Raw genomic sequence first — 13241 nt, 5'->3', positions numbered from 1 at the left:
CTAATGTGAGAAACTGATAGTGTAAACAAGGGTTAAAATGATTAAAATGAATAATTGATAATTTGAAATAGGAAAAAAGGTCCAAAGACAAAGGAGTGAAGGGAGTGGAAGGGGAAAGGAAAAGAGGGAAAGGAAAAACTATGAGAAAAGAAAAAAAATGGAAATGAAATCTATGTAAATAGGGAAGGGTGGAGGGGGTGAAGGGTGCACAGGTAATGGGGGAAAAAAATAAGAACCAAGATACACCATGTACAGGTACAAACACCCAATGATAAATGTAAACAAACTGTATACCTAAAATGTACCAATAAAAGAACTAAAAGAAATATTATCAAAAAAAAAAAAAAGACAGAGAGGAAGAAGACAGTGAGAAGAAAGAGTATTGAGGGAGGAGGAGCACTCTGAAGAAACCAGAGAGTGTCCAGCAAGGATTACTTAGCCCCTGAAAAGAGGGAGGGGGAGGACAGATAAACATGGGAGAGAGACTGGAGATCACCAGAGGCTGAGATCAGCAAGAGAACCACAAGAATGAGATGATTTAGGTCTTGGGGTCAAACCAGTTTATGTCTTTACCACAGCTGTGTGTTTTAGGACAAAGTGTGTGTTTTAATTTTTACAATCTGAATAAAATTATTGGTCTTAAGAAGATGATGTCTAAAGGCACCTCTCACATTGCATTACTAGACTGTGCCATTAGCATTTACCACTGACTTTCAATTTTTGGTTATAGTCAGCCCTTCTCTCTCTGTGGTCCCAGGAAAACTCAGGAAAGAAAGGGCCGACAGAACTCCTGAACTGATGGAACCCGAACAACAGCAAAAATGCCAGTTTGAAAGATTTTTATTAGTATATGATTATAATATAGTGTATGTTCCTAAATACATTCATAATGGAAAATTGGTACATATACATATTATATCTTCATCCTTTTTTACTTCCTTTTACCCTTCTCCTCATCAAAGTCTGTCTCCCTGAAAGTCACATTTTTTAAAATGTGCGCTCTATTCAGAAAATATCTGTGAAATGACAAAATATATGAATGAATGCATGAATCCATAAATATTTACTCTTCTTGGGAAACATTAGGCGAGTTCCTTTTTTCAGAGCAAAAGATTTCCCTGAGATTTGGTTTAAAATTGTTGTGAGACAATTACACTACTGTTGTGAAAGTTTCTCGTGGATTTTAATGGAAAAATACAGCCTTCCCTACCGGTGGCAAGCCCAGCTATCTGCCAAGGAGATGTGCAGGCCCTCACATGAGGGTGTGCTGTGCTCCAGAGCATGCTGTTAAAGTGCCCTGCAGGAACCTTGCCAGTGCCTACAGGCGAGTCGGGCTTGGGCACCAGTTTGGGCACTAGCTTGGGCTCCATGGGCACACTCAAAAGAGTAGGGGCACACACACAGACTGGCCTGGCTTTACCCCTTCCTAGCTCTGAGATTAAACTGTTAACTGCTCTGACAAAGCCTCAGTTTCCTCCTAGAAATAACACTCTACCCATGGTAGCTGTGAAGACTTACTAAAATACCATATCTGCTATGTAGTAAGAACTCAGTAAACAGAAACATAATGATATTGATGACAGAGATGTTAAAAATGATGACAGTGACAGCTATGATTCAGCTAGCCATTTACGAATTTACTGTTGTAAATATCAGTCATATAGGAAAGAACTATGAGCCTTACTTAACTCATAGTTTTCTCCTTGTAGACAATTTATAGGTAGAAAGTCTGTCTTATATTATGTAGAGAACTTCAAGTCCAAACCAAAGGAGTTAGTTTAATGATTTAAATCTCTGATACCCCAATACTGCAGCAAAATACTCCACAGTTGCCCAGGCCCTCTTGTCATTCCATCAAGACATTCTCTGCTTTGAACAATTTCAAACGAACACTGCTATTTCCTGCCTTTCTGGCTCCTTTTTTCAGTGTTTTATTGCGACCAGTGCTCTTCTTATTGGCCTCTCACTTCTCTAATGGTCTTTTTCCTTCACTCCACCTGAGTCCTTTACTCCCATGGCTATCCCATCAACCTTACCATCACCAGTCTTCAGATCTCCCATTCTACAACCTTGGAAATTTTCCATTTTCTCTTTTTAATTATAACCCAATATCCCCTCCCCTCCGAATTTCTTCAACTATATCCTAACTTCCAATTCATGAATCTCACCAGTTTCTATCCATTGTTATGCCTGCCCTTTTTTTTAGCTTAGACTACACGATCCCAATTATTGTTAATCATTTATTTATACATTTTGTATTCCCTTGCTCTTCTCTCCTTCTATCATAATCATTCTGCAAAACTCCCAGAACAAGCTTAGTGATCCACCATTTTCAGGTCTGTACCTGAGCAGCTAGAGATAACTGAGGCATACATATAATTTAACAAACTAGTTTTGTTTTAAATTAACAATCTCAAATTATCTGATCCGGTGTCAACAATGGCAGAGCTCTGCGATTTCTTTAGTGTACAATTCTTGCTCCCTCATTCTCTGAGATTACTCTGACATTATCATCCCTGTTCAAACCTCCTATGTCTTACTTGCCCAATTGCAGTTGCTGACTGCCTCCTTCTTTGCTTGAAAATTCGAAGCCTTCTCTCAGTACCATCAAGACCTCTCCCTTCTTGTACCCAGCCTCCCACCTTCTCCTTGCTGTTCTTATTAAACTAAGAAATTTTCTCTCTTCCTACTGATCTAGGGTCACTGACATGTGTTCTTGATCATGTCCCATTTGTCCACCTCAAGACTTTCAGTTTTCCCAGGATCATCATTGTCACCCTCTCGCCTGGGTTTTTCCATCAGCTGTAAGCTCAACATGCACACATGTTGACTTCACACCCCTTCCATCCTCTCCTCTAATGAGTCAGAGCTCTGCTTCCCCTTCATGTCTGAACCTCTCAAAACCATTAACCATTATACAGCTTCCCTGTCTACCACCTCCACACTTGGTCCTAAGTGCTCTTTCCTATGTGATCCACAACTCCCAACACTTACATTGTTCCATTTTCAGGCGAGCAGTTGTCTGGCTTCACACTATATTTTTTCCCACTGTTTAGCTACTTTGTCTCCTCTACTGGCATCTCCTCTTAATAACAAATGGCTAAGTATTCGAGTTCCCCAGATCCCAGACTTAATTCTCATATTGCTTAGGAGCTCTCACTCCAGGTGATTCGTCTCCTCCCATGCAATTAACATTTGTAACTCCAGCCAAATGTCTCTTCTAAGAGGAGAATGTATGTGTTCATCTTTCTCCTTGACATGACAGGGTCGTCTCAAATATAGCAAAACCGCCCTTAATAGTCTGCATGCCTACAGTCAAAACAATTTCTCATCCAGTCTTCTCTATTTCTGTATTACTAACATCACCCACCCAGTTGCTCAAACTAAAATCCAGAGCATTAACTTTGATATACTTATTTGTAATCTTTTAACTCCTGCAGTTTCAGCACCCAAAGTGAGTCTCAACCCAATCTGCTTTTCTCCACTCTACCAACACTTTAATGTGAGCCACTATTAGATCTCATCTGAATTATTGTTGGAGTTTCCTTGTTGGCCTTCGGGTTTCCAATCTTGCAAATTCATAGTATTTTTCTCCCTGACACCTTTTAAGACTTCTACTGAATTCTTAACAAAATATAAAATTGTTACTCCCACCTCCGAAGCCCCGAATGGCCAGGCCTATGTATGCCCTGCCTCCTACCCCTCATCTTGAGTCACTCTGCCCTTGACCATTATTTTCCTGCTACACCTGTCTCCTTTCAGTTCTTGGAACACACACAGCTCCTTTATTTTATGCTTGAGAGCTTTCCTAACTGACTGATTCATTTTTCAGGTCTTAGCTCTAATGTCACCTCTTCAGGGAAAACCTTCCATCATCAACTTATGAGAGAGATCTCTTCAATTATGTTTCTAGTACCTTATTCAGTTTTATCCTTCATAGCATTCATTAAAAATTTATAATCATATTTGTATGCACTTGTTTATGTATCTCCTTATCTTTCTTCCTCCATGGGCTGTGAGCTCAAGGGGGAAGAGCCCGACCCTGTTTTAAGCACCAGTTAGCATCCACTGCAGAGGGAAACACTGGGCCCCTTTGCACCTCTATACCTTACCTGTGCTTTTCTTGCTGCCTCTGGCCAAGGCTGGGAGTGACACCCATCATCTATACTGATGCTTCCCTTTGCTCCTCAAGAAACTCAGGCAGAAATTGACGCTCAAAAAAAAGAAATTCATTGAACAAGTGAATGAGTAAATGAATACCGGTATCCCACACATTTTTAGAACTTCTGTTCTCGCTGATATTTTATGATTAAGATTACCTCACTTATGTCATGGAGTATTGACTTAGACGTGTGAAGTTTGGCAAGCTGACTTTGCCATTGCTCTCCTTTTCTACCTACCCCTTTCCTGTCTGGCAGGGAGCTGCTTCCCTGAACTTTCACTCCCCCGCCTCCCATGTGTTCTTTCAGTCTTTGCCCTTAGCTATTCTAAGGTGTTATTTTACCACTTGCATATGCTTTATCCACACTGAACTTCTCTTCGTTTTCAGGAAACAATGGGACCCTCTCATAGCCACTGACTACCTCTACCCCATAGCTGTGTGTGGCATACCCCAGCCTGTATAGATGTTTTCCTCTGCTGCCAAAGAGCAGGTATTGGGAGCAGCAGAGTTTTGCCACTGTTGGAACCACAGGTGCCACACAGAGAGGGAAAATACACCTCTCTTCTGTGTTATATTCTGCTGTCTGGGTGCCAGAGCATCATGTCTTCTACTATCCCAAATCTGATGTATTAGACTATGAAATTTAGTCTTTATGATCTTAAGGAAATAAACATCAAAAGTCTAACATATCCATACAATAATTTTATTATCTTTGTTTTCACTTTTAAGTATGGAAAAATAATAATATAAGCATATTTAGACCTTCTGTGTAGCCCTCATATGATCCAGTGCTGCCATATTATTTTCATGACCATAATCACTTTGCATTTATAAACACACGAATGGAAAGCACAATTGCATTTTGAAATACAGCACAAAGTCTTTCACAATTGTTTGAAAAACGAGGTAATGTTGGGAAAATTTGGTCTTTCTGTAGTACATTATGATCTAGGCATGGCCCAGAGCAGTGCCTTGAGAACTTGTGGGACCAAACTGTTGTTTTGTGCTGTCCCCCCCTTTGGATGCATCAAATAACAACCATCAGTTATGAGTGTGCCTTTTAAAGTAGGGCTATAATAAAAATAACTTGTTAATATTAAGTTCTCAAAAGAATGTTTTAACATTTAAAAATAGTCAATGGATTATTATGAGAAATATTATCAAGGAGATTTTAGGGGAAAAAACCTGTTCTTTCTGTTTTCCTTTTTCACTTCTAGTTTTTGTTTTGTTTTCAATGATCAACCCAAACTCTTCCAAGACTCTGAAAGATGTTCTCCAGATTTGGGGTAAAATATACACCTAAATTCCTAACATGACAATGTACTCAAACTTATTCCTGCCCTACCTCCAAACAACTGAGGTGGATGGATTCTCTCCCAGGCCTTTGTGTAAGCAGCTTCTTTGCGGGTACCTGCACCTCCAGTCCTGGAGCAAAGGCATGGCTTCTCACAGCTTAGATTCGGGCTGGTATCCCCACTATCCTGGCTCAGCGAATGAATAAATCAAAGTCAAATGAGAAACAAGTGATGGAGTGAAATAAAGAATTAAAGATATTGCTTACTTGCTCTATGATTTGGAGGGGGAAAAATTTTTCTTTCTTTCCAGGTGATAGAAGAGAGATCTAAATTAGAAATGGATAAAGGAAAAGCAAAACCTTCCAAAGAGAAGAAGGCCCCAGGTGTCAAGGGTGCTAAAGGGAAGGGAAAGGATCAGCTTGAGGTCAACACAACAGTTAAGAAGACCACCGAGTTAAAACGAAGGGGAGAAGAGGATGACACCAAGTATTACATTGGTCAGTGAGGTTCTGCTGCTGCTGCTGGTTGCCTTTCACATTTTGCTTTATGACCTGTAACATAACTTGAGACATCATTCTAATAACTATGCTTAATCTTTCCCACTCTTTTCATTCTCTGTAAAATCGTGTCACTTATTTTCCGTAACACTTTAACACAAAATTATTTCTCTTTGAAATTCATTTATGTTTTTGGCAAATACTTATTTAGTATGTGTTTGACAATGCATATTTAGCAACATAGGAGGAGATAGCAAGATAATTACACCACCAAAGATCATACTATCTTGCTGGGAATGTAAAGTCCGGCGTAATTATGAGGCAAAGTAAAAAGTGATCGTTGTATAAGCAAAATAGAATTGTAATAAAATCAGGCCACTTAATTTGAGACTCACACAGAGCACATAGCTTCCTAATCTCAACTTCTCTCACTATCATTTTGCCTGAAATATACCAACTAGAATATTCTTTCATGTTAGATTACTGACATATGATTTGTCCTAGGCAGCTATGAGTTATTCACTACTGCCTTCCCTTGAACGCAAATGGAGCTATATGTTATTATCTGCATTGTATTTATTTATCATTTTGAAAATAATAGATTTTAACTTTTTAGTAATTTTAGGTCATACTTAAAAAGAATAGGGTGAGGTTTCCTGTTCTTTTTTTTTTTTTTGGTACCAGGGATTGAACTGGGGTCCTTGGGCTTGCGCAGCAGGCTGCGAAACCACTGAGCTAAATCCCCAGCCCCAAGCTTTCCTGTTCGTGCAGTCAATTCCTGTCATATATCTCTGCTCTAAATTCACTACTTCAAAGTTATAATATGATGAGTTTCCTTGGCAATATCAGCGGTGATTTATTATGATGAAGGAAAAATAATTTTAAAAGTTAAAAGTTGTGCATCTGTTGTATTATTTGTGAGTTGATCTCAATGGGCTATTATAAAATATAGTGTTTTCATGTACCATCAAAATCAATATAATATTACAATGATTCTCATCCCATAGAATATCATATTCTAATATAAACTCATATTTTAATAAAATGGCATAACTAGGGCAAAATAGGAGAAATTTTAGGAAAATATGCAATATGTATTTTAAAATTTTAATGCAATGAATACATAATTATTACATAAACAATTCTCAGAATTCACACCAACTGACATAAGTGCATATAATGCTTTGATAGGGAGCACATCCATATTCAATATTTCCCTCTCCTGTAAACACCTCTGCTTGTAAAATACCACAAAGCTGCAGCTACTTGTAATTCAGGAGTAAACCCAGATGTTGTTCAAAGGTGATTAGAACCAAAAAAAGTTACAGGCTAAACTCTGACAAAAACTAGAGCACACACTTTCCATGCCCATGAGCCCCATGTATATTTGTCCTCCTATTACTTCTATGTCTTATTTGCAAAAGTGATTTAATATTTTGTAAAATGGCTGAGGTCTTCTTACTGGAAGGGCAATAATGAAAAACAGTTAACAGGACTGCATTCCAGCCAACTGGACCATTTTTGGCAAACCAGAGGGACTATAAATGCATGCATAACGTATATAGCTATTGTACTGTCTGGGCACAACCTGTTCTCCTTTACAATTATGACTACTCTTCTTTATGGTATTTTGAACAGACGATGAGCCAGATGATGGTGCCCAACATTACATTATTGTTGTGGGCTTCAACAATCCTCAGCTACTAGCCATTATGACTGAGCTTGGCATTCCCATAACCAGTGTGATTAAAATATCTTCAGAGAATTATGAACCTCTGCAGACACACCTGGCAGCACTTAGCCAGCAGCAGGAAGTTTCTCTTCAGCCAGAAGGTATGCAGTCTGTTACACAACTTATTGAGTCCTTCAATATTACCCACAGTCCTTAAAGTACAAATACTATCTGCTGTCCAAAACATAGTCATATAATACATACATTATTAAATCCTTTCAAGACTTTGCTTTGCTATTTATTCTGCTTATATCAGCCAAGAGTCATAAATTTTGCAAATTAAAATCATACTCTGTTTATACCCCAGTGTAGCCACAGAAAATATAGACTGCAGGTCAGGAGACTTGGTTGTCCAACTATGTTTCTCAGGAACTTTTGATATGTAACTTCTTATACACAAAGCCATGGGCTAGGTAGATTACTGGTGAATGAATGAATCAGTTCTTGCAAAAGTCACCAATGGCCCAAGTGAGATCATAACCTGGGAGTCTTGCCCTACTTGTTACTAGATTATTGTGATAAATTGGAGGGGACACTTTATCTTCTTGGCCGTGGATTAGGAAGTTGTGGAATAAAGTCCTGATCACACTACCATTCAGTCATTTGAAGCTCTGGGGGTCTTCATCTCAGGGAATTACGCTAGACTTACTCTGTGGGAAAGGAGCAGAAAGCTACTGTTCAATAACAGAACTGAGATTTCATGTAAACCTGTGTTTCCAAAAGTCTCAGCTCTTTCGTCCTTATGTATTGCTTTTATTTTCATTCATTAAAAATATTTGCATAGTCTTTTGTAATCACATCCCAATTTCTATTACACTGCATTTCTTTTTCAAGTTAGAAATCACTACCCCTGATAATAATAATAGCTATCGTGTATTGGGCACATGTCTTGGGCCTAGACTCATAGCTAAGAGCTTTAAATACACTGACTCGTTTAGTTTGCATGACAAGCCTAGCAAATATGCTTTATCATTTCCATTTTTCTAAAAGTGACTCTCAGACTAGAATCAGCTATTAGGTAAAAGAAATGAGATTCACACCCAAACTATTCCAGAATATCTGAAAGGATAGTTATATTAAATAATTTACTGATGAAACTAATGAGAAAATGTGGCATAAGTATGAAAAATACTCTCTGTATAATATTTAATGTAAAAATAAATTAATATAAAATAGCCTTTAAAATAGAATAATATCTTAGTATTATAACATACTATTTAGTTCTAGATATAGTAAGAATAAATACTCAAGTGTGGAAATTTGTCATTATTTTACAGTCAGAATGCAAATGCTCAAGGAAGACAGTGCTATTTTAATATGACCAAAAGTTAACTGAAGCATAAATCATTGATCTGGTGTGATTTTACCCTTGTAAGAAGAAGTAAATCAAGAACTTTTTAAAATCAGTTATGTAGCAGACACAAATATTATTGAAAAGTTATTTGGCAGAAAAACTGGCCCTATATAGATGCCCTAAGAGTGATAGAAATCTTGATTATATTTAGTTTCCAAAGTGTATGGCCTTTTCATAATCATTCTTGGCCTCAACAATAAAATGAAATGGTAGGATAAATTCACATGTAATATCAGTTTTAGAAGTAAATTGTTTGATTTCATAATTCTATTGTTCAGTTTCAAGAACTTTTTAAAATTTTTATTTTATTAGTACATGTTTGTAGTACATAATGATTATACTCATTGTTTTTATTTGCATTTTTGTGTTACTGTACAAATATTTCTTAATGCATGTGACTCACTATGTCCGGTTAAAGTTGGAAGAAATTCAATACTCTCATTTTGTAGTAAAACATATTGCTATTATTAGATAAAGAAGCTGAAAACCTGAAGAAAGAGAATGCCATAAAAGAACTTGAATTTTTCTGGAAATATTTGGACCCGATCCTGAATAATGAGAAACCTGAAACCAATCTCTTTGATGTTGCTCGACTTGAATACACAGTCAAAGCAGCTGATTTTCCACATGATTGGTCAGACGGCCAGATGCTGGTCAGTACGTTCATGAGTGAGAATACCTCATTGCAACATGTGGTGCTGTCGTCCATTTACCTCATCCATTCATGCCACAGATACTTAGTGAACACTGACTATAAAGCCCCATAATGGTTCTGATTCTGTAGCTCTTAATGTATGCATTAATAATAAAGAATAGGATGCAGTAGATAAAGATAAATAATAGTGATTCTTTTATTTAATAACACAGAGTTTTGTTTCATGCCTCAACAATGTTGAACCGGTAATTAGAATATCAATATATACTGACTGAGGAAATGGTGAAATTTTATATTCTGTCTCTTTTTGTTCCTCTCTCTCTCTCTCTGCATGTCAGCTCAAACATTATCTTTCTAAGCTCTTGCTTTTATTGCCAAAATTTTATTCTTTAAATATTCTTGGCCAAGATGCTCTATCTTTATCAGATTACTTGACCCTGGCCCAACAACTAACAGACACTTCCTGAGAACATTTACTGGTCCCTGCTATTGAGAAGCTCGCAGAGAAGAAATATTAAAGCCATGAGACAAAGAAACAGTGACTGAGATGCCATACATCCAGGGGCTAAGTTATCTGAAGCATACTCCTAAGTTTCCTATTCATTCAAAAGAGGAAGAAATGAGATGCTGGGAAATGTAGTGAATTCAGAGAACTGGCAAACGCTTTCTTTTGTGTATCTTCTTCATGCTCTAGCACATGCTGAGAAAAGATGAAATGTGCCCAGCTCAAACTAGTCCATTCTGTGGCATCATTGGGCACAGAGGCGAACACCACAGCACACAGTTGCGACTTCAGAAGTCTTGGCATCGTCCCCAGCATCCTGTTTCCTACTCCAGTGTCCACAGTTTCCTACTCATTTGATTAATATTTCCATTGTAATGAAAGACAAAGTGGTAATTTTTTTCAAACTACAGAAGACTTTAAATGGTGATTAAAGTTGAGAAGAATTATTTTCTGTTAAAAAATGTGTTACTAGCTTAGTTGAAATATGAGGTATGGTAGAACATGCCTGACTTCAGGACTAGATGGTTAATGTTCAGCATGTCTATTTGGCCATGGAGGCAACTGTCATCTGAAAGTATTCAGCTCTCTAGAGAGTCAGAGCTGCACTGCCTAGCTGATTCTACTGATGTCCTACCAGCTCATTTGCAAGTGAGTAATGAGCATCATTTTTGTGCCAGGGCTTTGGTCTGGGTCCAGCTGTAGTAACCTTCTAGGGCCAAGCAGATTTGTGAGTAAAGGACCCACCATTGAAAATGATGGGGAAGAGAGCCTCCAAAGCCACTGAATTGAATACTGAGGATCAAAGTTCATTTTAAACTTAAGATGACCTAGTGAACAAAAAATGACAAATCTACTTTTAGTAGAAACAGACCAAATACATGGTGTTCATACACTCAGCTGTATCTGTCAGTTGATAATGGCCTTGTATCCAAAGTAAAAGCCAGCCGAGGAATTCTTCCTCCTTTATGGATGAAAAGCACTTGCAACCTGTGGCTGCAAACAAGCAAGCTGCATTCCTGCTTTACCAGGGTAACAAAAGCTTTACGTCAAACAAATGCCCGTCAAGATGTGCTAACTGCTCATGCAACACATCTGCAACATCTCAAGTTAAACCCTGGTTGCTGAAATAATTTGCTGGCCTTTAGTATATCATTTGCTGTTTGATTTTAAAATGAATTAACTAAGTTAAGCTAAACATTGAGCAAAAGCTTTACTATATTGTCTCAAATAGTATTTCTATGCCAGAATGTAGGCAAAAAAAAAAAAGAATACCAGGTTGAAGTTTAACTGGAAAACCCTCAGTCTTAACGTGAGCATGTGAAGCAGATAGACAGGTGTGTAGTGATGGACAGAGCTATGCACATCTCTGGACCAGACCAGAATTCACTGACCCCACAAGAAGCCCTCGCATTCTTCCCTCTTCGACTCAGACGTAGGATGAGCCTATTTCATCCTTCTTTCCTTTCAAGCAGACAGACCCAGCAATCACAGTGTTTTTCTACTTCTGAAAATGAAAGCTCAAGTTATGAATGCATCTGATCTGTGCTTGCTTGTCAGCTCATAAAACTTATGAGTGTTGTAGAAGCAGTAGTCTAATGGAATTCCCTAATGTCTTTCCCTAAATGTAGCAGAGGTAAAAGGAAACGGAGAGGCAGGGAAAGAAGAAAGAAATATTGATTGTGCATGTGCTGTAGTTTTCCTGAGCAGATGATACTTGACGCCCAGTGAATGACTCTGTTTTGCTCCCGCATAGCCAGGCAAGAAATCATCTGTTGTTTGTCTCTGGCTAAGGATGTCAAACTTACCTAACACATTTTAGGAATTGAGATATAAAAACTATAGGCTTTGCTGAGGAAACTAATGGTTAGATTGTTTTTCACTTGGTTAAAACATTGATTAGCGGTTTTCAATATTAGACAGCTATAAGGTCCTGTAAAGGGAACAGTCTGCATTGGGATGAACAAGAACAGTAAGCAAGGTTCACTTGGTCACTGCAGCTGGAATCCAATTGTTCAGGGATTCAGGGATTTTCTGTCCTATAAAAATTTGGCAAGCTTAGCTGATAAGAGATACAAATCGTGTATCTATCTCCAATACTCTGGAACTAATAACCAGTTGTCATTAATTCTCTCACCTGTAGCTGAAATTGGGCACCATTGTTTTTGAAAATATTGCTTGTCTGATGTATGACACCCTGGATTGGAAAAGGCAGCACCAACATTATTTGGAAAGCATGCAGCTTATTAATGTCCCACAAGTGGTTAATGAAAAAGCTCTCTTAGAAGCCATCCCCATTTCTGAGGTAGGTATGGGCTCAAATGTCTTTCATGGGCAAAATGATGAACCAAACAACTTGATTTTTGCACTTATAAAGCACAAAATAAAAATATTGTGTACTTGTGTTGAGGTAATACTGCTTTCTGGAATTAAACCCATGAGGGTGGAAACTAGAAAAAGGCACCTAGTAGAGGGCTATGTGGTAGGGTCTTTATGGAGCTTCTCAACTATCTAACATCTACAAAAGTAAGGATGGAATGCACCTATCAGCACATGGTGCAAGGAGTAACATGGAGAACAAAGCAGGGGGGTTGTCACAAAGTAATCATCATTTTTATTTAGCATATACTATGTGCTTAGACTGGTGCGAGATACTGACAACACAACGTGAAGACTCATTCCCTCTCCTCATCACTGAAGGAAACTTTTAAAGAGGTTAGTCCACAGTTTCAATATAGCATGATGAATCTATGAGAGCACAGCTCCAATTACAGGAGAAAGAAGCAGTAAAAAATGGTACCTCACCTAACTGGCGGAGAAGGATGCAGAGAGAGGAGTTAGAAAAATATTACCAGGGTTAGTGATATGGTGAAGGCTCAGTTTGAACTTTCTAGTAGGAAACTTGATGGAGAAAAGGGACATGCTGATAGTCTCACAAAAGGGGCAAAGTTACACAAAGACATGGCAATGAAAGAAACTGTCATGCCACAAGCCAGGACCACAGGGAAGGAAGTGAGTGTTCCCAAGCTGCCTTTGCAAAAGGG

The 13241-nt window shown here is 38.1% G+C and overlaps 1 protein-coding gene across 10 annotated transcripts in view; it reads left to right on the top strand.

The window, feature by feature from the left end:
- Positions 1 to 13241, top strand: part of Spag17 (sperm associated antigen 17) — a 210235-nt gene that overhangs the window by 71785 nt on the left and 125209 nt on the right. For all 10 annotated transcript variants that reach the window (XR_015452066.1, XR_015452061.1, XR_015452062.1 and 7 more), the window contains 4 exons: positions 5768 to 5954; positions 7593 to 7787; positions 9512 to 9693; positions 12341 to 12502. Coding sequence is in view for 1 of the 10 variants with exons in the window: in XM_021265754.2 (XP_021121413.2) it covers positions 5768 to 5954; positions 7593 to 7787; positions 9512 to 9693; positions 12341 to 12502 (726 nt within the window). In the remaining 9 variants the exon portion in view is untranslated. The remainder of the gene's footprint in view (positions 1 to 5767; positions 5955 to 7592; positions 7788 to 9511; positions 9694 to 12340; positions 12503 to 13241) is intronic.

This window comes from Heterocephalus glaber, unplaced genomic scaffold (assembly GCF_053883595.1).
Source record: "Heterocephalus glaber isolate CG9 unplaced genomic scaffold, H.glaber_assembly_v1.0 deba00001442, whole genome shotgun sequence".
NCBI lineage: Eukaryota > Metazoa > Chordata > Mammalia > Rodentia > Bathyergidae > Heterocephalus > Heterocephalus glaber.
This window is presented reverse-complemented; position numbering and strand designations above follow the sequence as displayed.